This window comes from Populus alba, chromosome 4 (assembly GCF_005239225.2).
Source record: "Populus alba chromosome 4, ASM523922v2, whole genome shotgun sequence".
Taxonomy (NCBI): domain Eukaryota; kingdom Viridiplantae; phylum Streptophyta; class Magnoliopsida; order Malpighiales; family Salicaceae; genus Populus; species Populus alba.
In genome coordinates, this window is record NC_133287.1 from 3,087,993 (window position 1) to 3,112,279 (window position 24,287).

Genomic DNA, 24,287 nt, shown 5'->3' on the forward strand with positions numbered 1-24,287 from the left:
AAAATTATTTTTTACATCAGCACATCAAAATAATTAGAAAATATAAAAAATATATTAATTTAAAGTAAAATAAAAAATAATTTTTTTTTAAAACACAATGTCAAACACTGTTTCATTAATACCAAATAAATTCTTAATTAATATCCATAATAACACATAACTTGTACAACCGGAAAACATATAATCAAGGGTTATTATTATAAAATTATCATCATATAACAATACAATTTAGATTAACTGATAAAAAAAAAATATTCACTTTTTTTATTTTTTATTGTAGAATAATTTAAACACGCCAAATTAATACGAAACATACGTACTCAGAATCATTAATTAATTTACAAGTTAATTGGAGGATATTTTTATTATTTACTGGAATTAGAAAACAAAAAACGCAGAGAAACGACGACGAAAAAAAAAAGAAGACTCTACGACTACAAAAACAAATATTCCACCCCCACGCGCATATATAAATACCCAGAATCCTACACCCTTTTTTTTTTATTTTATTCCTTTCCCTCTTTCTCTCTCTACAAACACACACACACACACACACACGCCCATTTCCATTTTCTCTCTCTACAAAACCCTCTCTCGCTCAATGACTCCATGATTTTTCCATAGATCAATCCAGCCCTACAAATTTCCAAATTCTAGGGTTTGTCATCATTCTCAGCTCCCTTTCATAATTTCTCTTTCAAAAGTTTTCTTTTTTTTTTTCCTCTTTAAATCTCAATGTCGTCTTCTCCTCCTCATCTTCCCACTTCATCAACGGCTACTACTGCAAATAATAATAATAATAACACTCCATGTTCTTCTTCTTCAACGGCACTGTCAAAAAAGTGTTTCAATTCTGATTGTACGGACTTCAAATCTCGAAATGGGTGGAGGCTACGTTCCGGTGACTTTGCCGAGCTTTGCGATCGATGCGCGTGAGTAGTACTCAACCTTTTGTTTCTATTTTGTTAGTTTTCGAGAGAATAGTTGTGGCGGCGGCTGTGTTCTTGTTATTAAATTTAGTAAGTGGTTATGATGTTGAGCTAACAAATTGGAGGTTAATTTGGGTAAATTGGATAGGACATAATTCAATGCTGATATAAATAATTTATTTTTTCCCTAATTGTTTGTTTGTGTTAAATTTGGAAAAAAGATATATTTTCAAGATTTATCAATTCTCAGTCTTGTGTGTAACTAGAAAGAGTGAAATTCAATGGTTTCTTCTATTTTTCCTTTCTGGGTCATTTTATTTTTGGTGAATACGTATTGTTAATGGGTTTTTTTGGAGTTAAATTTTAATGCAATTTTTTATTAATGATTGTAGCTGTGATTTGGCTGTTCATGTTGGTGTGTTATTGGTCTAAATGGCAGTGGCTAGTTTACAGTTGTAGTGGGAGAAAACCATCAAGACACTGGCATAGAAAAATTAAGTTTTTGTGTATTTTGTAGCCGTTTAGACTTTGAATAATGAGTTTCTATGAGTCATTAATGATACGCTTTGGTTTCTTACCACGTTTTTTTTTTTTTTTTTTCTACTTCTGAAAAATTTGGCAATGTTTTCTTGTGTAGAATTGTTTTAGAGAGTGATATATCAGTAAGGTTCCGTTAAAATCTCTGAATATGGTTTTAGCAAGGCCTGAAACGGAAGTATTGGTGACTTGTCATTTGGTTGAGATCCTAAATGCTTACTATGAGTGGTATTTCTTTTTTTTCTTTTCCTCTCTTTTTGGGGTTGCTTGAATTGGCCTCTCCTCTTGAGAGTAGAGGACAGGAAAGAATTCATTTGGCAAAACCAAAGTTCAAACAGGTCTTATCAAGACAATTTACTGGCATATCTTAGTTATACTTAACCAGGTATCTGTTTTCATGGCTGCAATGTCATCGTCGCCATCATCATCATTATTAACTTACAATTGACTTAACCTTGTGTGACTTAGTTCTGCTTATGAGGAGGGGAGTTTCTGTGAGACTTTCCACTCGAGGGCCACTGGTTGGAGGTGTTGTGAGTCATGTGGGAAGGTAAGATGAAATTTTTTCTGGTTTATTCATATGCTGTCTGTGCTTATGTGGTTATATAATTGATGGTATGCAGCTGCCATTTCTTTTATTGTAAATCATCCAAGTTTAATTTTCCATTACAGAGGGTTCATTGTGGATGTATTGTTTCAATTCAAGCTTTCACATTGTTGGATGCTGGAGGTATTGCGTGCATGGCATGTGCGAGGAAGAGTTTTGTTTTGGTAAGGGCAAATTCATCTCTTACTGCTGAATCATAGTCATTTTATGTTTTGTTATGACCATTGATGGTTTCTCTGATCAAATATGTGATTCATACGCCATTAGTTGGATAATGGAAAATATGTTCCTTCTATTACTGCCAGCACCTTATAAATTTGCTATTGTAGGAGAGTAATCCACAAATTCTTCTGACTGCAACCTCTGCTGATGTGGTACATAACCTTGTTCGATTTTAATTGTGATAGATTTATTTTTGCTTTATATTCTGTGTTCCAGACGTCAAACCCTGCCTGGTCTCCTTTGTTTTACCATGCACCTTTCCCCGAGAGACTGAAAGACCTTTCTGTCAAAAGTTGGAGTCAATTAGCTGGTTCAGGTCCTGTACCATGGCGTCAAGCACCCAGTTTGTTTAATCCTTCTGCTGCACAGTCTGAATTGCAAACAAGGATGCCTTATGAAGTTGACAGGCTTGATACTGGTGAAAGATTTTCTGCCCCTTCCCTAGAGAAAAGGAAAGTTGAGGATTTTTCTGAAAAATTTATCAATGGAAACCTGAGGATTCGCTTACAGGATATAGTTGAGAATGGGAATGCAGGTACAGATCCTTTACCTACATTTTATGCTGTTTCAAGGAAAGAAGTGCATGATGACTTGGCAGTTTCATGCTGCCATGCTTGGGAGTGTTATAGAACAACTGTAAGTTAATTGTTTGTTGCAGGAATCATTGGTGAGGAGCAACCACAGCCATCATCATCTTTAATGGAGGATGCATCGGGCCAACAATTTGGAATAACAATACCTTATAAATCTATTAGTGAATCAAATAGTCAAATTGAGGGCTCTGTAAATGCTTTACAGCCAGCCCCTCCACCTCCGTTTACAAAGCATTTTCATGGGAGTTTACATAATGGAGTTGACTCATCAGTTGATGGTCACATACGCAATGGGAAGCCTAGAACAGATGCCCGTGGAAGAAGCCAGTTACTTCCTCGGTACTGGCCAAGGTTTACTGATGGAGAGCTACAACAAATTTCTGGAAAGTATCCTTTATGTCAGCAATGGTTTCTCTATATTTTTATTTTTCAAAAAATAAATTATCATTTTAGATAATCTGAGCCATATTGTTTGGAGGCAGTTTTGTATTTTAAAATTACAATCTTCTATTCTTCTCCGCATTTGAATTTCTGACTTATGAAGATTATTTAGGTTCTGCAAGATGGTTCTGCTCTATTTTGTTTGTGATAACTATATCTTTCTAGTCCTCTTTGCATTTATGGATCCTGAAACCTTAACCCTATTTAAGTTCTAATGCTGTGATTAAACCTTTGTTTGAGAAGATGCTGAGTGCTAGCGATGCTGGACGAATTGGGCGTTTGGTGCTGCCGAAAAAATGTGCAGAGGTTGGCACTCATGCTTCACAGCTTCACCTTTCACTTTGTTTATCAGTTTTATTCTAAAAGCTTTGCATATTGGATTTTGGAGGAACCAAGAATGTATTCTTGGTTTTTCTCGTTTAGAAAAATGAGAGAAAAAAAAAAAGACAAAGTGATAATAGAAAGAAAAGTTTATTAGTCTTAGCAATATATATCAGTTACAGATATTTTCTTTTTCTTGGTTATGCAATGCTTTTAGTTGTGGTGTTATTTTTCTTTTTAAGGACCAAGTCACGGTCACGGTCACAGTGCTTATGGATAATAATGGTCGTCATGGAAAATAATGCTGATGGGTGACTGTGGTTACTGTCAAGACTGCTTGTGATAACACCCTCATATACTATGGACGTTCCACTATAGAGTTGTGTATTCTTGCATAACTCATATTCTCTCAGAGTGTTGCCCCAGCATGGTCAGTTGAAAGATGATTCACCAAAATGGTGATTAATCACACAGCTCGTTTTGTTGATTTTCCTGGCTGCTGCTTGTTGAAAATACTTTAGAAGTATGGAAAGAAAATTTCTGAATGCAATTTGTCGTGTTAAAATACATGCATGTTTTTTGTGCATTTGCAGTTTTGACTCCTATGAAACATTTTTAGTTGGCGAATAGTCATGCTGCCACATTAATGGTGGAGCTCGTATAGCAAATATATAATTTCATTGAGGAGTTCTGCACGGTTTTAATATCTAACTCTCTCTCCCTTTGTGTGTGGGCACTCTATAATTTCATCAACACTAACATTGTGCTTGCCATGACACAGGCCTATTTCCCTCCCATCTCGCAGCCTGAAGGCCTACCTCTCAGGGTCCAAGATTCTAAAGGGAAAGAGTGGATTTTTCAATTTCGGTTTTGGCCTAACAATAATAGTAGAATGTATGTTCTGGAGGGAGTTACTCCTTGCATACAAAACATGCAATTGCAAGCAGGCGATATAGGTAGCAACCAAATTATGCGAAAAGAATGGTTCAGAAGAGTCTTAATTTATTAATTGCAGCAAGGGCTATCTCTTTCATTTTTCTTCTCTCTAGTTTTGTTGGACCGGTTTATTTCTGTACGCTAGATTTGTCAATGTCATGGCTTTGGATCTGGTCGATCATCCCACTGCTGCTTCATAGTTTTGATATTTTTCTGTCTTCTTTCATGCCTTTCATTTCATTTTCCATGTGATTTGGTGCCATCCTCCTATGCTTTAGTGCATCATGGTTTTAGGGTTTATGATATTGGACCTGAAATTTAATTCTGTTTCCTCAGTAACATTCAGTCGATTAGAGCCAGAAGGCAAATTGGTTATGGGATTCAGAAAGGCCACCTCTGCTCCGCCTTCTGATCAGGTATGCCCTAGTGCAATTGCTGAACACTTTTTTTTCTAGATTATCCTTTCATACTTGCTGGAGCTCAAACAATAGGTTATGTGGAAATTTGTAAGGATAATGTTTCTGAATTCAATGAGGTATCATCAATGCACATTATATATGGGTGACACCAGAGACTTGAATCCTCGATGGTACCTCTCCAAGGTCAATGATATTATATTCCAATATTACCTTGTTAAGTCCTAATTTGGTACTAAATTTACTGTCCTTTCTTCCAAATTCATTGCATCTTAGCCTAAATTTACCTTAAAAGTGGGCATGGAACTTTCCATGCCTTTAAAAACCTGGAAGTTCATGCATGAATGAAATTTTATGTGATGAAATGGAAGTTTGTTGCGTGTTAATATTTCTATAGCACTTTATTTTACAGGAAGAAGGCTGAGGTATAATGAAGTGAGATTTTCAGTTCATTTTTTTTTCCCTTTCTGGTTAACTTCATCGTGTTTCATTTTTGGCATTTAATCTGAGCAAGCCAAGAGATAACTTGAAAATATGACGGTACATAGTTTTATTAGGGTGACTCCAATGTGCTTCGAAGTTTGGTTTGTTGCTTTTAGTTATGTTGAGTAAAATACTTTGCTACAAGTTGTGGTTTGTCAAATGTTGCCCTTTAAGTTTGTACCCAACTTCAACGCGTAATCCAACAAAATAAATTCTAAAATGTGTTATTTTTGCAGGACAATGAAACAAGCCAGACTGGTAATGGTGTTTCTACAAAAGGAGATGTTAGTATTACAAACCTTATACTAGTGGAATTGCTTCATTGCCTTTTTTAAGTTAACACAAGGTCACCTAGCTTTTCATCAATCTACCAGGCTGAATTGGATCCTAGTCCTTGGTCTAAAGTCGACAAATCAGGTTACATAGCAAAAGAAGTTCTTGAAGGAAAATCTTCTATCAGAAAGAGGAAGAGCAGCACATTGGGTTCCAAGAGTAAGCGCCTGAGGATCGAAAACGAGGATATGATTGAATTGAAGCTAACATGGGAAGAAGCACAAGGATTGCTCCGTCCCCCTCCTGACCATGTTCCTAGTATTGTGGCGATTGAAGGATTTGAGTTTGAGGAATACGAGGTTTGATTGTTTCTATACTCAAAATAAGTTTATGCCAATGAGTGGTTTTCTGTCTTTAGCCACCCTTGATATCCCTTATTCTGACATCTGTCCTTCCAATGAGCTTTTGTTTAAGTCATTGTGAAGGTAGAGGTTGCTTGTTTTCATTACTTTGATACTGTTAACAATCAGTTTATTTACTTATTTGTCCCTTTGCAGTAGTTACATAGCATTTACAGAACTTTTGTGGTACAATGTGATTATTAGCTTACCTGGGCATGACTACTATTTTGGTGGGGGGCGAGGCCACTTGATTTAGCTACATAGCATTTAGGGGAGAATGTTTGGAGTGCATTGTTCAGTGCTTTGAAAGGTCCAGTAATAGTAATGAGTTGCTATTCTATTGGTAGAAACTTGCCTTCTTTAGTCACATTGAATTTTAGGTTCTGACATATAAAATTGCAAGGGAATATGAAATTCCCACAGAAAGACTTTCAATTTTACAATGCCTGTGTAATAATGCCCATTTCTTACAAAGATGCTTGGGTTTTATATTTTGTGTATGATCATGACTGATATAATGCCTAGTGTGATTTTAAATAAACATTGTTTAAGATGTTATCATTCATTATTTTTATTTTATCATTTAACGAGTTTGCATTGAAGTTTTTTATTGGACTTGTGATGCATTTTCTTCATATATATTTTATACTCTGAATAGAGTTAGCTAAAGTTTATTGCGGATAGGAGGCCTAAGTCCTACTTTTTTATCATTATGACAAGTGTTCTGCTATAACAGGATGCGCCAGTACTTGGGAAGCCTACAATTTTTGCAACGGATAATGTGGGGTAAATTGCCTATCCTGAGTGCTCAAGCTTGCAACTATACCTTCTGTGTTAGGGGTCTTTTTTTCTTTTTTTTTTTCTTTTTTTAAATTCATCATGATTTGGCTTGTAGGTCTCTCTAAAAAATTTACCTACACGCTATTCGTAAACCACCTTACATGTTTAGGTCTCCCATGACAGATGTTAGTGGTTTGGGTGTTTTTTCTAGGAGAATATGACATATCTGTCCTGTATGTGTTATAATCTGTTCACATTTCAAACTAGTGGGTTGTGCTAGGAGAAATATACTGTCCTAGAAGTTTGTATGTATTAGAATAACTATAGCAGGTTGTGCCTTGATAAATATATGATTTCTCCAACCTATAAGTTTTTATGTAAATCCATTCATACTTTACGATAGTGGGCCATTTAACGGAACACTGATGTAAACCTAGGATGATGCTTCAATATTAATATGTTTCCTACCTTTTCAGCCCGGGTAAACTGAATAATCCTTTTTTTCTCTCTAAATTTTCGTAGTTATAACAATGCTTCATATGATTAAACTGGACTCATGATCTCCTTTCATCTCTTTGAGTATATAGAGTTCTAATATGATGTGTTTTCTGTCAGTCAAAAGATTCAATGGGTTCAATGTGAAGATTGTCTTAAGTGGCGCAAATTGCCTGCCAATGCTCTTCTTCCCTCCAAATGGGCATGTTCTAGTAATACATGGGATCCTGAAAGGTATTATCTGAATCCATTTATTCATTTAGGGCTTGGGTTTATCCTTCAGATCCTGTTTGATAGCCTGTGGGATCACAAAATTATTCTAGGGTGCAACCAATGTAGTTTCTTTTAATTTCTTTACAACATTCAAACGTACATTTGAGGTCCCAGAATTACTAGCTTTGGTGCATGTTCAGTTAACTTTGTCATTCTTTCCATGGTAAATAATGAACCGGGGCAGTGCCCTTGCTTTTGTCCCTTAAATGGACAAGTAGTTATATAAACGTTGAATGTTGTTTGTATACATGTTAATTGCAGGCTCTTGCATTTTGCTAACATTTTTTGTTACATCTGCTGTTAGATCATTATGTTCTGTGGCTCAAGAATTGACAGCAGAGCAGCTTGAAGATCTTCTTCCATCCTGTAATTTAGGTATAAATTGCTTACAGTGACTTCATTTTGTTGTTTCTCCGTAATTGAAATTCGGCAATTCATGGTCATGCAAGGCAATTAAGCTATTCTCAAGTGTGGCGCCAAATATCATGTTCTAATTTTCACTGCTGTTGCTGTGTATATGTGCATTTTAATGATTTTTATGGAATCTCATTCAAATGGTGATGATCTCCTTCTCAACTGCCCAATTTGAATCTGTTGTTATGGTTGTGAAGCAGTAGTCACTTCCAAGAGATCGAAGGATGCTAAGAAGGATATTGATAGGGTCGAAGCTTTGGAGGGGCTTGACACTCTTGCCAACCTAGCTATTTTAGGAGAGGGTGAGGCTTTCCCGGCTTCATCCCAGGCCACCACAAAGCACCCCCGACACAGACCTGGCTGCTCCTGCATTGTGTGCATTCAGCCCCCAAGTGGGAAGGGTCCCAAACACAAGCAGACTTGTACATGTAATGTTTGCCAAACAGTAAAGCGCCGTTTTAAGACCCTAATGATGAAGCGTGAGAAGAAGCAATCAGAGAAGGAAGCAGAAACAAAACAATCAGAGAAGGAAGCAGAAACTACTCGGAAGAAGCAGCAGGAGCCTTCTGCTGAGAAATTGCTTGATGATGAACCCTCACCATGTAGCAACACAGGGAGTGAAAGTGGCAGTCCGAACAAGAAAAAGACGGCCAGTGAAGGTTCTGATGATGATCCTAACAGAATGAAATCCTCAACTTCACCTTTTAAAGGCCAAATAGACCTGAATATCCAGCCAGAGAGGGAGGATGAATTGTCACCTGGTTCAGATTCTGGAGGCATGATGAGGATGCTCCAAGATGCCACTGAGACATACCTCAGGATGCAAAAATTCTTAAGCTCGGATGGTGACAATAACCCTTCCGGTAATCACATGCTGTCAAGTGGGGGGACACGTGAAAAGGTCAGTGATGTCATTATGCTTGGCAGCAGCCATCAAGATGCTGACAAGGATCATCCCCCAGCTTTTTCCATGAACGCATCCGCATCCACTCCAGCTACTGGATAGATAATGCCTTTAACCGTGCACGACCATCAACCATATGATTGATTGAGTGCGAGGATAGTTCCCGTGGCATACTTGTCCACATCGGCATTTAACTTCGTTGTTCTGTACATAAAGCAGAGGGGCAGGAAAGTGACAACCACGGGGGAAAACCAATATTTTACTGGTCCATACTGTATAATATCATCCTCTCTAAGCTAATACAATTGGACACTGACATGCTTTTAGAAGATGATTAATTCTTCAATCAAGTGGGTAGGAGGCTGCAGCAATTTAGTTTACTGTTAGAAGCTCACTGCTACCCTTACACAGAGGACGTGATTAAGCTTGTGCCTTTTTGCTCACAGTGAAAAGAAAATTGAAGCTTGTTCTCTCTATTAAGTTGAAATACAACTGCAACATGGGGGTTCTGATTCGAACAAGCTACCTAGTCTCCTTTAGTTTTCTGTATTAGATTATTTTGGTACCATTGTTTTCTCTGCTTCAATGAAACTTGTCTTGGATAGAAGATACTGAAATGTCAAGTGGATGTTCACAATCTGGCAGGTTAAAGTGTCTGTAGAGAACAGCTCCATGTTCTCTTCCAAAAGAGGTGGTAGAACATGGCGCCCATACCCATAACATGTCAGCATGATTTCTAGCTTTCTTCATACGAGTCTTTCAAGCTGGTCTTTGATGATTCGCCATCACGTTCGGATAGATTATTATTCCTGACCAAATATATGGAGCTGGTTTCTGCCATCGTTCATTAGGTCAAATGTTTGACTGTTGCAACAACACCTTTTGCCTGGTTATTAACTGTTCTGTCTCCTCCGTGTATCTTGTCGCCATGTCATCATACTATTCTTTAGATAATTTATCTACCTTCCATGTTGACTTGGAGCCATAGTTGTCTTTTGGTGTTGTCAACTCAAAATTTATCTTATTGAGATATTTTTTATGGTTGCAATTGAAGTTTCAGCAAGTATTAGATGTTTTTTTTTCTTCTTTTCTTCTTTCTTTCCTTTTCTCCCTTTTCTTCGTTTAGATATCACTATTCTAAATAGCAAATACGAATAATCGTGACATATATAAACCGAATTATTTCACTAATTTTCAGTTTTTTCCTCGAGATATTAAAAATGTCTCTCTAATCATTTTTTGGTAGTTTAGATTCTGATAGGCTGTGCAACCTCTATTTTTAGCTTTGTGGTTTAGGTAAAGAAAAGGAAGACCAAGTCAGCAAAACCATAGTGGTTGCCAATGAAAAGAGGGAGCCCGTTGTCACATATATTTGATAACCTTTTGCAATAAACGGCCTTTGAGTCAAAACTTGGCTGGGTTCTAATTTCAGAATAACCTCAAGCCAAAAATAAGGGAAGATTTTGTTGGTCATGGTTCTTGCTTTTGCCATTCCTTCTTCTCATTAGGCGCTTGATTAAGAAGTGGAAGATGATCACAAGAAACCCCCTAAAGAACTAGTACATTTGTAGAGGAACAGGGATTGTTTTATCCTGGCTTTTCATCAACGTCTTCCAGTGATTCCGTCAACATAAAACAAATACATTTGTAGAAGCAGGATTGATTATTGTATTCTTGCAGGATGAATGATTTGTTCTCCAGCTCGTTCAAGAAGTACACCGACCTGAAGCAGCAGGCGCAAATGGATGACATGGAGGCTGGGAAGGAGAGTATGAATCTTGACAGATTCTTTGAAGACGTCGAGAATGTTAAGGAAGACATGAAAACTGTTGAGAGGCTGTACAAGAGTTTACAAGAAGCCAATGAAGAATGTAAGACTGTTCATAATGCTAAGACCATGAAAAATCTTCGTTCGCGGATGGACATAGATGTTGAACAAGTCCTGAAACGCGTTAAAATCATCAAGGGAAAGCTCGAAGCCTTGGATCGATCCAATGCAGCTCACCGCAACATTCCTGGGTGCGGTCCAGGATCATCTGCAGATCGAACCAGGACATCTGTGGTTAGTGGTCTGGGAAAGAAGTTGAAGGATCTTATGGATAATTTTCAGGATTTAAGAGCTAGAATGGCAGCCGAATATAAGGATACAGTGGAACGCAGGTATTTCACAATCACAGGAGAAAGAGCAAGTGAAGAAACGATTGAGAATTTGATATCCAGTGGTGAAAGTGAAAGCTTCATGCAAAAGGCAATTCAGGAACAAGGGAGAGGCCAGATTCTTGACACAATATCAGAAATTCAAGAGAGGCATGATGCTGTGAAGGAGATAGAGAAGAATTTGATTGAGCTTCACCAGGTATTCTTGGATATGGCTGCTCTTGTGGAAGCTCAGGGTCACCAGATCAATGATATTGAAAGTCATGTTGCGCATGCTAGCTCGTTCGTGCGGCGAGGGACTGAGCAGCTTTCTGAGGCTAGGGAATATCAGAAAAGCTCTCGAAAGTGGACGTGCATTGCCATTGTAGCCGGTGCTGTCCTCATCATTGTCCTCTTACTACCATTTATACCACATCTCCTGGCTCTCTTGTAGGAATGAGAGGGTACTGCAGATTTCCTTTTGAACTCCAGAAGAAACACCTATTTGATTTTAACCTCAACCGAAAATTATTAGTTGTAAGGTTATCTTGTAAAGCTTTGTTCTATTTTCTAAGATAGCAATTTAGATTTCTCAAACGTAAGCACATCTGCAAGGAAGATTGGGAACTTTCTCCTCTTTCAGGCATATCCTAAAGCATGTTTCTTGTTTGGAACCCCTATAGAGGCAGATGGCATTTTTTGCAAGAAGTTTTGCTGCAAAAATCCCTAACGAAGGCCTTGGCAGAAACCATGTTGAAGTGCACATGTAATTGCTGGGGAGAAGAGGCCATCTCGAGAGAATAATGAACAGTCATTGTAATATCAAATTTAAGACTCGTTGAAAGAAATCGCATGCCTGTCAACTGGTTTTTCTTTTTCCTCTCTTCTCATTGATCATGCATACAAGAAAAAAATATGTTGTGAAGATAGAAAGCTATCAATCTTGCGGTCAATGGATGAATTTCTCTGCATCGCTGCAGAAGCATGAAAACTTTCATCAATTTATGGATGGATATGCAGAAGACTATGCATGTATCTCAAAATCGTAAGAATTCTTGGTGTTGCTGGGTAATACATATAGTTAGGCCGAGCATGAGACCTGCGTACTCTTTGATTTTGTGGTCCTGTTGTATTTTTGAAAAACAATTAGCTTCAAAATTAATATATATTTTTATTTTAAAATTGTTTGAATGTGATGTATTTTCAAATAAAAAAAACATATTAAAAAAAATATTTCTTACTATTCTTTCGGTTAGGAGCCTCTTTCATACGAGACAAACTAGAATTCCAAAAGTAGATAAATTGAGCAATTAGCACAGTAAATTAAAAATATGGACGAATTGATATAGGTTCAAAAATATTTGTGAAATAGCATAGTGTTGAACTTTTGAAATGTGATAAGGTCAAACGGTGTCATTTTTAACTCAGCTGATTGACAGTTCATAAGGTCAAACTGGTCAATTGATTCTAAAAATAATAATGAAAATTCTCAAAATTATCAAAATTGGGGTTTTTAACGAAATTTTTGATAATCTAAAGATCTGAAAAGCTTCACGTAATGACACAATGACTACTATCGAAAAAACAAACTCTTGTAAAAAATTTAGAAGTGATTCAATAATTAAATCAAAAGTTATGTAATTTTAAGTTATATTATTTTAGTTATAGGGTGACTAGATTTTTTTTTAGGCTTGGACCTATCCTAATATCCCGTAAATGTATCTACTAGGCTATTCATACAGGTAATCTATTTTGAGGGTAAATTCTCATTAGTTATTGTCAAATTTACATATAACTATTTAGATTCATTTACTATTGTGTGAACATTAATTTTTTAAGATTTTAATTAGAATTTATTTTTTAATTAATAAATTAAATAAAAATATATATTTTAACAACATATATTTAGATGAAAAGAAACTTCGTAAAGTTATGTTTTTTTGTATGAAATGATTAAGTAGTTGTGATAAAATATTAAAATTTGACCATAAATATTTTAAAAATATAACATTTATTAAACATAGTTATTCTAAAATGCGATAAGATACACAAACTATTTTATCACATTTAAAAATAACAAAATTCAATAAATATCTAACTTCTAAAATATTTTGTCAAATGAACTTATGTCAATTCACGTGATAATTGTTTTTTAAAAAAAATCCCATAGAAGTATGGTTCTCTCAGGCCTATCAAAAAATATTATTGAACAGCTAGAGAAAAGCTTATGACAATTCACGACAATATGATCAAATCAGAAGCCCTGCACGATTGACAGGAAAGATTAAAAAAACAAAAAGGCACATCAATTACAGAAGGAAGAATTAACATTTGGACTATTTAGGCTGTCATGTACCCGTCTGACTCAAGTACAAGCAGGAAAAGTAGATTCCTTGTAGATTTGTTCAGTGGAAAGATTTACTAATTGTGATGATAGGCCTGCTGCGATTCTATACATACACTGCAACTTTTTCAAAATCAAGCCAATGCTCTCTCAACAAGATTGAAGTTGATTGCAGATTTAAGCTGTATTGATGGAACCATCGACATCATGATAGAATACAATCAATACATCGACATCAAGCTTATCACATTGAATTTCATGATCCGGCAGTGCTCTAATATATCAGATATGCAAGTAATTGATAACTCTAATCTAGTTAGAAGATTAGAGTACAATTTATGAACACAAATTCAAGTACAAAACAATTTTTCATATAAGACAAGAAATACCCTCTTAAGATGGGGCACAAAATACCATTCTCCTGCCCTCGATGCAACCCTTCCCAAAAGTATTAAGCAGTTACAAAATAAGAAACTCCTCTGATTCATCATCACCCAAGGTTCAACTACGTAGCGGCAGCAGATAAGAAACTATATATTGCACAACCCAAATCCAATGAACTTGCTTGGTAATATACAAGTAATCATATCAATCAAGTACCAGCACTAGGCAAAGCTGCCATAAATGAATTGTATGAGGACTCCAGATCGAAATGAAGTTGCCTGGCCTGCTGCTCTGTCAGCTCATCTGCAGCGCCCATCTTAGATAGCCTCAAAATCCATTCTTTCATCTTTGTCTTGCCCTCAAAGTCAGGTGGCAAAATACTCAGCTTGTTCAGTGAGGCTGAGAGGTCTGAAAGCAAAGGATGCACCTGGTCCACAGCCACCATATTCAACTTCAGCGAATCCATAGCTGTGATGAAGTTCTGGACACATTCAGCCACAATGGAAGCTGAGGTGGTAGACGACACAGCAGCAGCAGCACGGTGTTCCACTGTGGCAGGCACCCCGGAGGTCACAAGCCGGTTAATGGCAGCTGGGCAGTCCATCTTGTATGTATCTGCAAAGCGCTCGATGCTAGGGACTGTGTCTTTCAGAGAGGAAGCTAAAGTTTTGAAATGGGCAATGAGTTTCTGGCACTCCATTTCATACTCAGATGAGGATATAATGTCACGAACATAAGCCTTTTCAAGCTTCTCCGTGGCTTTTATTATTGCATATAGCTCGGCAAAATTCTCATACATTTCTCTCTCGCGCTTGTCATTCCATAGCTTGACCTCCATTTCGATATACAATATAAACTTGAAGAAGCAAGAAAAATTTACTTCAAAATTAGATAAAGTGGATATCAGAGGAGGACTGGAGAAGAGAACGGGACACGCGCAAAGAGCTCTGACCTACTTGACTGCAAACAATCGAACACAACATGAGAAGGCATAATCAGAAGAAAAAAAATACCATCAATTGTATAGAAATCTAAACCACAACACATGGATTCATGAGACTAAAAGCAACATAGAATCCTTTTACTTTTCTTTGGTTTAATCAAATAAGTTATGGGTACACATTGTCCTTTCCATGGCAATTCTGGAATCGGAAACCAAATCATTCCAAAAACACTCAAAAAGGGCCTACCTAGCATAAGAATCAGCTTGAAGGAAATACAAAACACTCTTTGCTGACTTTAAAAAGCTTAAAAAAAAAAAAAACCCAAATTATAAAGCTCGAGATTCATCACCATAAAAAAATCCATTTCTACAAAACCCTTCATTTACCTAATCATGACAGAACTAATACCAGTACTGGTACCATTCGAAAATCCAAGAAATTTTCATTTCAATTATAAAGAAAATGCAAAGAGTCCCTCCCTTTTCAACATTCCTCGAGTTTCCAAGAAACCAAACAAAAAATTACCACATAACCACAGCAGATCATGAAATCACAAACCATTAAAAGCCCAGAAACCAAAACTCAAAACCCAGAACACAGAACGAAAATCCCATTAAAAAGCTTCAAGCTTTACCTTAAATCATTGTTAAAAATACCAAAGTTCAAACCTTTAAATCACAGATACAAACAAATAAACTTATTATATATACAGAAGGAGGCATGGAGAGAGAAGAGGGGTCCTTACAGGGAAGTGAAACGCGGCTTTGAATAACGTGAAGGGTCTTTCTTTTTTCTCTCACTTTTTGCAGAGAAAAAAAATATGAGAAAATTAAAAGAAGAGAAGGTTTTGTGATTTTATTTGGGCTAGCCTCCAAGTTAGTCCCTAAATTATATACCGAATCTTGAACGAGTCATTACAAAACTCTTTTTTCTCAATCAGGTCCATAAAGTATTAAAAAATTGAACTCCATGAAATTTTAGAGTTGGGTGCTTTGTTTGAAAAGATTTTTGAATGATCACTTGAAAAAGTTGTCTTCTATCATAGTGTGTCAACAACTATTTATGAATTGTAAGCTAATATTTGAAATTGTGATACATGTTACTTATTTAAAATGTTTTTCTTTTAAAAATATCTTTAAATAATATTTATTATTTTTTTTTTTGATATCAGCATTTCAAAACCATCCAAAAACATCAAAAAAATAATTAATTTGAAACAAGAAAGTAAAAATAAAAATAAAAAGTATGGTTGGGCCTCACAAACAAATGATGTCTAGGTGTGTATTTGATATTGTGATATAAAATGCTTTTTAAAAATATTTTTTGTTTAAAAATATATTAATTTTTTTTTTTTACTTTTAACAGCACATCAAAATTATTGAAAAATATTAAAAAAATTATCAATTCAATTTTTTTTAAAGCTAAAAATACTTTTGAAACACACTTAAATGTAATTTTAAAAGTTAAAACAAACGTTGTCTAAGTCTTAAGCTGTCTTAATAATATCTTCGGGTACGAAAAAGGATGGATGCAATTGAGACAAAAAGCTATTTATGGAGTTGATTAAGAATACATATATAGTTAGGGGATTTATCTGAAAGATTGGCATTGTAATTTTGTTTTGTGATTTTTGAGGAAGAGGGAGGGAAGGGTTGCGTGTGGGATGTTATAATATCATGACTGCTTACGGCATCTACGTGTAGCAGTTGAGATGACCAGAAAAGAATGAAACCCAAAGAGAAAAGGAGAGACGGAGTCCGTTACGCTCTGTGAGTGACATCACGTGTTCTTATGCTTTTTCCACCGTTTGATTTTCTGTGTGCCTGTGATTGATGATAAGATCCTGATCATTTTGATAGAAGGGCTTCTTGAATTTCTATGGCTTATGGGCCCATATAGATGGTTTTTCTGTGAGAGAATTCGAAGTCCGTTTTGTACTATTCTTAACTTAAAGCCCATCAATACCACAATATAAATAAATTAATAAATAAATAACAGCTTGAAACCCTTTTTAGTTTTTTCTCTTAAACTAAATAAGAGATTTAAAAGTTTTCAAAAAATAATAAATTTTTATAGTATAGACAATTCGAATTAGGGTTTAATTTTCATACATACATGTATTGTTCTTGATTTAGTGTGCATATTCGATCAATTAGTTATTTTTAAAAATTATTTTACCATTTTTTTTCAATTTAATCAATGTCTTTTCATAATAATTATGGTTTGTTTTTACATTTCAAAATTATTTTTAAAAAATTTTATTTTTTTTAAATTAATATTTTTAGGTATTTTCAGATCATTCTAATACCGCTATAAAAATAATTTTAAATTTTTTAAAAAAATATTATTTTAATATTTTTTCAAATAAAAAATATTTTCAAAACACACTTTAATAATCTTCTTCGTGAAACCAATAATTTAATCCCTTCAATCCAAAAAACATCATTTTTTATCCCTTTATTCATATTAGTCAATAATTTATTTATTTTTTTGTTAATCTATCCTTATTAAAATGCTAAGCTGTAACTTAAATTATTTTTTTTGTTATTTTTCCTTACTTTTTGCAAATGATTTCACAATAAAAAAAAAAGGATGGTTAGAGGATTAATTAATTAACAAAACTTTAAAAGCTGTACGGGGAGCAGTAATGAGATACTTATTTTGCTCTTGAAAAATAAAACAAAAAAACATGATATTTGGAGTAATTTAGTAATCTCGGAATGATTCATTGTCGAATTTTAAAAGAGTAATTATATCCTTTTGCTTCTATAATGCACGGTAAAATAACAATTATATATTTAGGTTAATTTTTTTATATAAGTTTATGTATAGGGCGTTTTCTTCTTCTTTATTGTTTAATAACAATAAAATGACTTGCGTGCCTTTAAAAATAAAATATTCTACAACTTGCTATCATGGACATTTTGTCATTGTTACGAATAAATTTAGGGGCAATTTTGTATTAATATTTAAAAAAATTATTTTTAAAAAAATTATTAATTTGTGCATTAAAGTGTTAGCACATGAACAACCCTCGTGCTTCTCAAGTAACACTTGCAAGGTCGTCTGGTGACCAAGCATTGCCTTTCACAATAACACTTGAATCATCCTAGTTTTTCTTTTTTAATGAGGTAATGCGTGTGGATAAAGACTGTCTAATTTGATGCAAGTGATCTATTTTTTTACTTTCTCCTCCTTAGCTTTTGCATTTGCCCCTTCAAAAAATCAAAATAATCCTTCAATTTGTGTATTCCTTTGGATTTGGTTTTTATTTTTCTAGTTACTATTTATTTTATCTGGAATAATTTATAAAATTAGATTTTTTTTTTAATTTCATCTCTTTTAATTTTTTTCATGTTTCAAATTTAATCCATGTTCATTTTATTTGTTTTTTTTTTTTTAGATAATTTTATAATTGATTTTTTACAATTATATCCTCTTTAGTTTGTAATATCAAATTTGATCATCATTATTTTAATTATTAATTTTTTCACTTTGATTTTTTTTAATTTTTTTTGTTTCATTCTTCAACATTAAATTAGTTTAGAATTAAGTTTATTGATCAAGCTCAAGTCTAGAATTTCAGGAGTTAATAGTTTTAGAGATTAATTAAGGTTTAAGAGATTCACTTGAGTTACCTTTTTTCTTTTCTCTTTATTTTTAAGCTTATATTTTTTCAGTTTTAGTCTTTAGCTTTTATTTAATTATAGATTTGAGTTTTGTTATTTTGATTTTTTTTCTATATAATATTTAACTATTTTGAAACCAAGCTCGGATTATCTCAATTCTTTTTATTTATCATTATTTGTTGAATTTACTTTGATAGATTTTTTAAACTAATATTTTTTATTTTATCATTTAATATTAAATTGATTTTAATTTTATTTTTTTTAGTTTTTTCATTCAACGCTTGGTTGTTTTATAATTGAAGCTTTATATTTTATTTAATTCTCTTTTATTGACACTTTTTTTTTAATCTTTTATTGTAACATATAATTGTTTGATTAAATAAAAAAATTATTATAAAAAATAAAGTTGATAAAATAATTGAGGAGTTTACTTATATTGTTGTGAAATTAAATATTTTAATTTTAATTATTTTTAATTAAATATTAATTTATTTATATTTAAAAATATGCTGAAATAACTTAAATATTTATTTTTTGAAAAAAATAAATAATTCACGTTCCGATCCAAACACGCCATAAAAAAAAACCCTTAATGAATTTGATTTCCTGCTAACAGTGAAGGCAGCGAGTCGATCCGCTGCTCTCTTTACCACCTGCGAAATCTCTCCACTCTGTAAGTCTCCTCCTCCTCCTCCTCTGCCTTTTTCAGGCTAGAATCCGAGGTTTTTTTTAAAACCCTAAATCCTTAAAAACCCAAAACCAGAATGTCGATTTCCAAAGAACTGTACCCTTCTCAAGATGATCTTCTCTACGAAGAAGAAATCTTGAGAAACCCTTTTTCTTTGAAGCTCTGGTGGCGCTATTTGATTGCCCGAAGAGAATCCCCTTTCAAGAAACGCTTCATAATTTATGAACGAGCTCTCAAAGCGTTGCCTGGAAGCTACAAGCTCTGGCATGCTTATTTGGTTGAGCGGCTCGACATAGTTCGGAATTTGCCAATTACCCATCCTCAGTTTGAAACTCTTAATAACACTTTTGAGAGGGCTTTGGTTACTATGCATAAGATGCCTAGGATCTGGGTTATGTATTTGCAGAGTTTGATTCGTCAGAAGTTAGTGACGAGGACGAGGAGGGTTTTTGATAGGGCTCTCTGTGCGTTGCCTGTTACACAGCACGATAGGATTTGGGAATTGTATTTGAGTTTTGTGAGTCAAGAGGGTTTTCCTATTGAGACCTCTCTTAGGGTTTATAGGAGGTATTTAATGTATGACCCGAGTCATATTGAAGATTTTATTGAGTTTTTGTTGAATTCTGGGCTTTGGCAAGAGGCTGCAGAGAGGTTGGCGTCGGTATTGAATGATGATCAGTTTTATTCAATCAAAGGGAAGACCAAGCATAGCTTGTGGCTTGAGTTGTGTGATTTGATGACTAGGCATGCGAAGGAGGTTTCAGGGTTAAACGTGGATGCAATAATTAGGGGTGGGATTAGGAAGTTTACAGATGAGGTTGGGAGGCTGTGGACCTCGCTTGCTGATTATTATATCAGGAGGGAATTGTTTGAGAAGGCAAGGGATATTTTTGAGGAGGGGATGACTACTGTGGTTACTGTTAGGGATTTCAGTGTTATTTTCGACGCGTACTCACAATTTGAAGAGAGTATGGTTGCTATCAAGATGGAGAAAATGGATTTGAGCGACGATGAGGAAAATGAGGTTGAAGAGAATGGTATCGAGTTAGACGAGGATGTTCGGTTGGATTGGAGTTCCAAGTTTGAGAAGAAGTTACTTAATGGCTTTTGGTTAGATGATGACAATGACGTGGATTTGATGCTAGCACGTCTGGAGTATCTAATGGATAGAAGACCAGAATTAGCAAATAGTGTTCTTCTTCGACAAAATCCACATAATGTGGAGCAGTGGCATAGGAGGGTCAAGCTATTTGAGGGAAATCCAACGAAGCAAATTCTGACGTATACTGAAGCTGTGAGGACGGTGGATCCAATGAAAGCAGTGGGGAAGCCTCATACTTTGTGGGTTGCATTTGCGAAATTGTATGAGGATCACAATGATCTTGTCAATGCAAGGGTAATTTTTGACAAGGCAGTGCAAGTGAACTACAAGACTGTCGATAATTTGGCAAGTGTATGGTGTGAGTGGGCTGAAATGGAAATTAGACACACGAATTTCAAAGGTGCGCTTGAGCTGTTGAGACGGGCCACCGCAGAACCATCAGTTGAGGTCAAACGGAGAGGTATGTTTAAGCCTTCCTCATTTACTGGCCATCCTTATATATTGTAATTTGCTTTTATGGTGGCATGTTAATTTTGTCGTTTGGCAGCAGCAAATACTGAAATTGGAGGGTAACATGTTCTTCGTTATCATAACAATTTCAAACTTAGTTTAGTTTTATTAATGAGAACTTTCGGAAGCAAACATACAATAATTCTAAGCAGTCCCAAAACATACAAAACCGTAACTTATGGCACGAATAAGGTTTCATAATCCTTCTCTAGTCATAGAGCTTCTAGAGCTGGGTTGAAAATTTTTAAATGAATATAATCATTTGACAAATTGTGGCATGAATTCAGTCATTGTATTGGTTGATCTGTGGATAGCCTCTACCTGGAGAGTCAAAATCAGGTGCTAACTTCTTATTCTTGGTTTTTGTTATCAACTTGCAGTGGCGGCTGATGGGGATGAACCAGTTCAGATAAAGGTTCACAAGTCCTTGAGACTATGGGCTTTTTATGTTGATTTGGAGGAGGGCCTGGGTACCTTGGAGTCCACTCGAGCAGTGTATGAACGGATACTGGACCTGCGCATAGCCACCCCACAAATCATCATCAATTATGCTTGGCTTCTAGAGGTATGGGCATTCCTTCGATAATTGCTATCATGTAACTTACTTTCCTTTAATTGTTACCTTTACTGGCTGGAATGGACAATGTTAACTGTACTGGCTTATACAGGAACATAAATACTTTGAAGATGCATTCAAGGTATATGAAAGGGGAGTCAAAATATTCAAGTATCCTCATGTGAAAGACATTTGGGTCACATATCTCTCAAAGTTTGTGAAGAGATATGGCAAGACAAAACTAGAGCGGGCGAGGGAGTTGTTTGAACATGCTATTGAAATGGTATTCACTTTATTTTTTCCTCTCAATTCTTGTTTGGTTGTTTCAGCTATTGAAATCTTGTCTGCTATCACATATTTCTGCTCTTATATAAATTCTGACGAGTCTTGCTGTAAATGGGGCTGGCTAGTTTCCTTTATCATTACTGGTTTGTGGGTTCTTCATACATTTTCATATTGCTCGTATGGCTGAAATATCTCTGCAGTTTTAGCCTTGGTTCATTTCCTTGCTGTCATGTTGATTCTGTTGCCAGCTGCTCTGTTGCTGGTTTGTACCTTTTTGCTCATGATTTTGGGACTGCAGGTGACTCTGCTTTGTCCCTCAGATATTTAGACGTAGATCTGTTATGTTTCTGCTTATGCTGTAACTTCTGCTAGGCTTTGGTTTAGCTCTAATGCGCTCTTTTTCTCCGCCTTGCTCTGCTAATTTAGTGGCCTGGCATCTTTATCTAGTATATAGATTTATCAGGGAAAAAAGCTTAGCCTTTTCGAGGATTGACTGTCCAAGAGTTTTTCACTGTTGAAGTGTGTATCCTACTGTTTCTCAAGTTGCTATTTTTTTCTAAGCTTTAGCAGCTCCTAGTGTTGCTTATCTTACTACTTCCAATTTTGTGGGTTTTAGCAGAGATTATGACCTGTCATCTCTTTACAAATAGACCAAATCCCTTTAAATGTCTCAAACCTTTAAAAGATTATTCCCATCATTCTTCTCTCTGAAACCCGAAGCCAGATCGATGTGTGAACACAATCCACCTTTTATAGCTATCAATATATTCTCCAGGTTCTCCTTTTATGTTAACCATGTAGAAGTCATAGGTTCTTATGGACATATGTTTTGCATGTTGTGATCCTGTGACCTGTCTTGTATTGGAACTCAATCTTGCTAAATGCAGTATTGTTCATTGTTCCATGACTAATGTATTTGAAATGGAACTGTTTTACTATTGCTAATGTGTTTTGAAATTTTGATGCTAACTTTTTGTGTAATTTTATTGTGCTAATCAGGCTCCTGCTGACTCGGTGAAACCGTTGTATCTTCAATATGCAAAGCTAGAAGAGGACTATGGTTTGGCAAAGCGAGCCATGAAGGTATATGATCAAGCAACCAAGGCTGTTCCAAACAATGAAAAACTGAGCATGTACGAAATTTATATTGCTCGTGCAGCTGAGATATTTGGTGTTCCAAAAACAAGGGAAATATATGAGCAAGCAATAGAGTCTGGCCTTCCAGACAAAGACGTGAAGACAATGTGCTTGAAGTATGCTGACTTAGAGAAGAACCTTGGAGAAATTGATCGTGCACGTGGCATATATGTATTTGCATCCCAATTTGCTGATCCGCGATCTGATTTGGATTTCTGGAACCAATGGCATGAGTTTGAGGTTCAACATGGAAATGAAGATACCTTCAGAGAAATGTTGCGTATTAAACGAAGTGTGTCTGCAAGCTATAGCCAGGTATGTTTATTATTTTTTTCACAGGCTTGTTCATTTTAAAAGGAGTTATTGCTGTGCTAAGAGAGCAGCTTGGTTTGTTTTTTCTATAAAAAAGTCAAAATAATAGTTAAATCACTTGCCTTTCCGTCTTCTCTTGTTCTTATCAAGCTTTCAATGCTAATTTTTAGATCTCTTTATAGATTCTGCAATTATCTGCCCACTGTACTACCTAGTGTCTCTAGGTCATGATTGCCTGAAACCTAAGTGGATATCATTATGCATGTACCGAGGATTCTCAGTCTTGGTTATATTCAGAGTGTTATCTTTATTACTGCATTATTTTGAAGGTTTGAGTTTGGATTTACAACTTCTGACTCTCGTCTTTGCTGTTGCAGACACATTTTATTCTTCCGGAGTATTTGATGCAGAAGGATCAGAGACTGAACATTGATGATGCCAAAGACAAATTGAAACAGGCTGGGCTCCCTGAAGATGAAATGGCCGCTCTAGAGAGGCAATTAGCTCCGGCAATCAATAAAACCACTGCTAGAGATAGCAGCAGGACAGTGGGCTTTGTGAGTGCTGGAGTGCAATCTCAGTCGGATGGAGGGATGCAGGTTACTGCAAACCAGGAAGACATTGAGCTTCCAGAAGAGAGTGACTCTGAAGACGATGAAAAAGTTGAAATTGCACAGAAGGATGTTCCCTCTGCTGTGTTTGGTGGACTGGCTGGGAAGAGGGAAGAGCCTGAGAAAGATGATGCAAAGGATGGTGGCAGTCGTCTTGGTGCCCTCGAGAGGATCAAGAGACTAAAACGTGGAGGATGAACACTGGTGAAATTTTGAAGAACTATATTTTTGACTAACTGTCGTTGAGACTTGTTGCTTGTCCCCTTGTATCCCAAATTGTTCATCGAATCTTTAGACGTGTATATTTCCATCGAAGTTATGTAGCATTCAGTTTTTTTCTTCTTTATTTTCACAAATTGTGGTATTTTCATATATGTCCTCGACACTCTAACCGAATTGTATGAGCAGACTAGGGTGAAACCATGCCTATATAGACCTTCCGCAATTTGTTTAGCATGATCAAGGCATGAGAATTGAGAGGCAATTCTCTGATTCCACCAGTCCTAAGAACATGATCTAGGCATGTCATGGAAAAATTTGTAACTGGGGTGGGAGATTTAAAGATAGAAGTGACTTGTTCCATTTTTTTTTTTTATCATCTTGTTCGAATATTGCTTCTGTGTA

General features: G+C 35.5%; 4 protein-coding genes across 7 annotated transcripts; 3 read left to right on the forward strand and 1 right to left on the reverse strand.

Annotated features, from left to right (window-relative positions):
* The first annotated feature begins 510 nt into the window (after positions 1-510).
* LOC118047373 (B3 domain-containing protein Os07g0563300) lies at positions 511-9,998 on the forward strand. Of its 3 annotated transcripts, none has more exons than XM_035056654.2 (14): positions 511-932; positions 1,935-2,016; positions 2,139-2,237; positions 2,512-2,830; positions 2,954-3,275; positions 3,539-3,635; positions 4,432-4,606; positions 4,923-5,002; positions 5,722-5,769; positions 5,860-6,117; positions 6,896-6,945; positions 7,555-7,668; positions 8,012-8,082; positions 8,319-9,998. In XM_035056654.2, exons 1-14 carry the CDS (start codon positions 736-738, stop codon positions 9,125-9,127), a joined length of 2,721 nt encoding a protein of 906 aa, XP_034912545.1. In that variant the 5' UTR covers positions 511-735; the 3' UTR covers positions 9,128-9,998. The 3 variants fall into 3 exon arrangements, with proteins under 3 accessions (XP_034912545.1, XP_034912546.1, XP_073264721.1); XM_035056655.2 differs by having other exon boundaries at positions 8,322-9,998; XM_073408620.1 differs by lacking the exon at positions 511-932 and adding an exon at positions 950-1,851.
* Positions 9,999-10,147: 149 nt separating this feature from the next.
* Positions 10,148-12,000, forward strand: LOC118047374 (syntaxin-124). Its single transcript, XM_035056656.2, has one exon. The coding sequence runs from the start codon at positions 10,707-10,709 to the stop codon at positions 11,613-11,615; it is 909 nt and encodes a 302-aa protein (XP_034912547.1). The 5' UTR covers positions 10,148-10,706; the 3' UTR covers positions 11,616-12,000.
* Positions 12,001-13,736: 1,736 nt separating this feature from the next.
* On the reverse strand, positions 13,737-15,735 carry LOC118047371 (vacuolar protein sorting-associated protein 28 homolog 1). Of its 2 annotated transcripts, none has more exons than XM_035056652.2 (2): positions 15,579-15,735; positions 13,737-14,849 (listed from the first exon to the last, which is right to left on the reverse strand). In XM_035056652.2, exon 2 carries the CDS (start codon positions 14,725-14,727, stop codon positions 14,098-14,100), a length of 630 nt encoding a protein of 209 aa, XP_034912543.1. In that variant the 5' UTR covers positions 14,728-14,849; positions 15,579-15,735; the 3' UTR covers positions 13,737-14,097. The 2 variants fall into 2 exon arrangements, with proteins under 2 accessions (XP_034912543.1, XP_034912544.1); XM_035056653.2 differs by having other exon boundaries at positions 15,468-15,585.
* Positions 15,736-19,053: 3,318 nt separating this feature from the next.
* Positions 19,054-24,009, forward strand: LOC118047369 (uncharacterized). The gene is made up of 5 exons (XM_035056651.2): positions 19,054-20,712; positions 21,143-21,327; positions 21,431-21,601; positions 22,603-23,055; positions 23,430-24,009. Exons 1-5 carry the CDS (start codon positions 19,227-19,229, stop codon positions 23,859-23,861), a joined length of 2,727 nt encoding a protein of 908 aa, XP_034912542.1. The 5' UTR covers positions 19,054-19,226; the 3' UTR covers positions 23,862-24,009.
* Positions 24,010-24,287: the final 278 nt, after the last annotated feature.

Bases quoted from the DNA above. Each gene is read 5' to 3' on its own strand.
- LOC118047373 (XM_035056654.2), top strand. From the start codon at position 736: ATGTCGTCTTCTCCTCCTCATCTTCCCACTTCATCAACGGCTACTACT. The intron at 933-1,934 runs GTGAGTAGTACT...TGTGTGACTTAG, and splicing joins GAGCTTTGCGATCGATGCGC to TTCTGCTTATGAGGAGGGGA. The intron at 2,017-2,138 runs GTAAGATGAAAT...TTTCCATTACAG, and splicing joins GTTGTGAGTCATGTGGGAAG to AGGGTTCATTGTGGATGTAT.
- LOC118047369 (XM_035056651.2), top strand. From the start codon at position 19,227: ATGTCGATTTCCAAAGAACTGTACCCTTCTCAAGATGATCTTCTCTAC. The intron at 21,602-22,602 runs GTATTCACTTTA...TGTGCTAATCAG, and splicing joins TTGAACATGCTATTGAAATG to GCTCCTGCTGACTCGGTGAA. The intron at 23,056-23,429 runs GTATGTTTATTA...TTGCTGTTGCAG, and splicing joins TGTCTGCAAGCTATAGCCAG to ACACATTTTATTCTTCCGGA.
- LOC118047371 (XM_035056652.2), bottom strand. From the start codon at position 14,727: ATGGAGGTCAAGCTATGGAATGACAAGCGCGAGAGAGAAATGTATGAG.
- LOC118047374 (XM_035056656.2), top strand. From the start codon at position 10,707: ATGAATGATTTGTTCTCCAGCTCGTTCAAGAAGTACACCGACCTGAAG.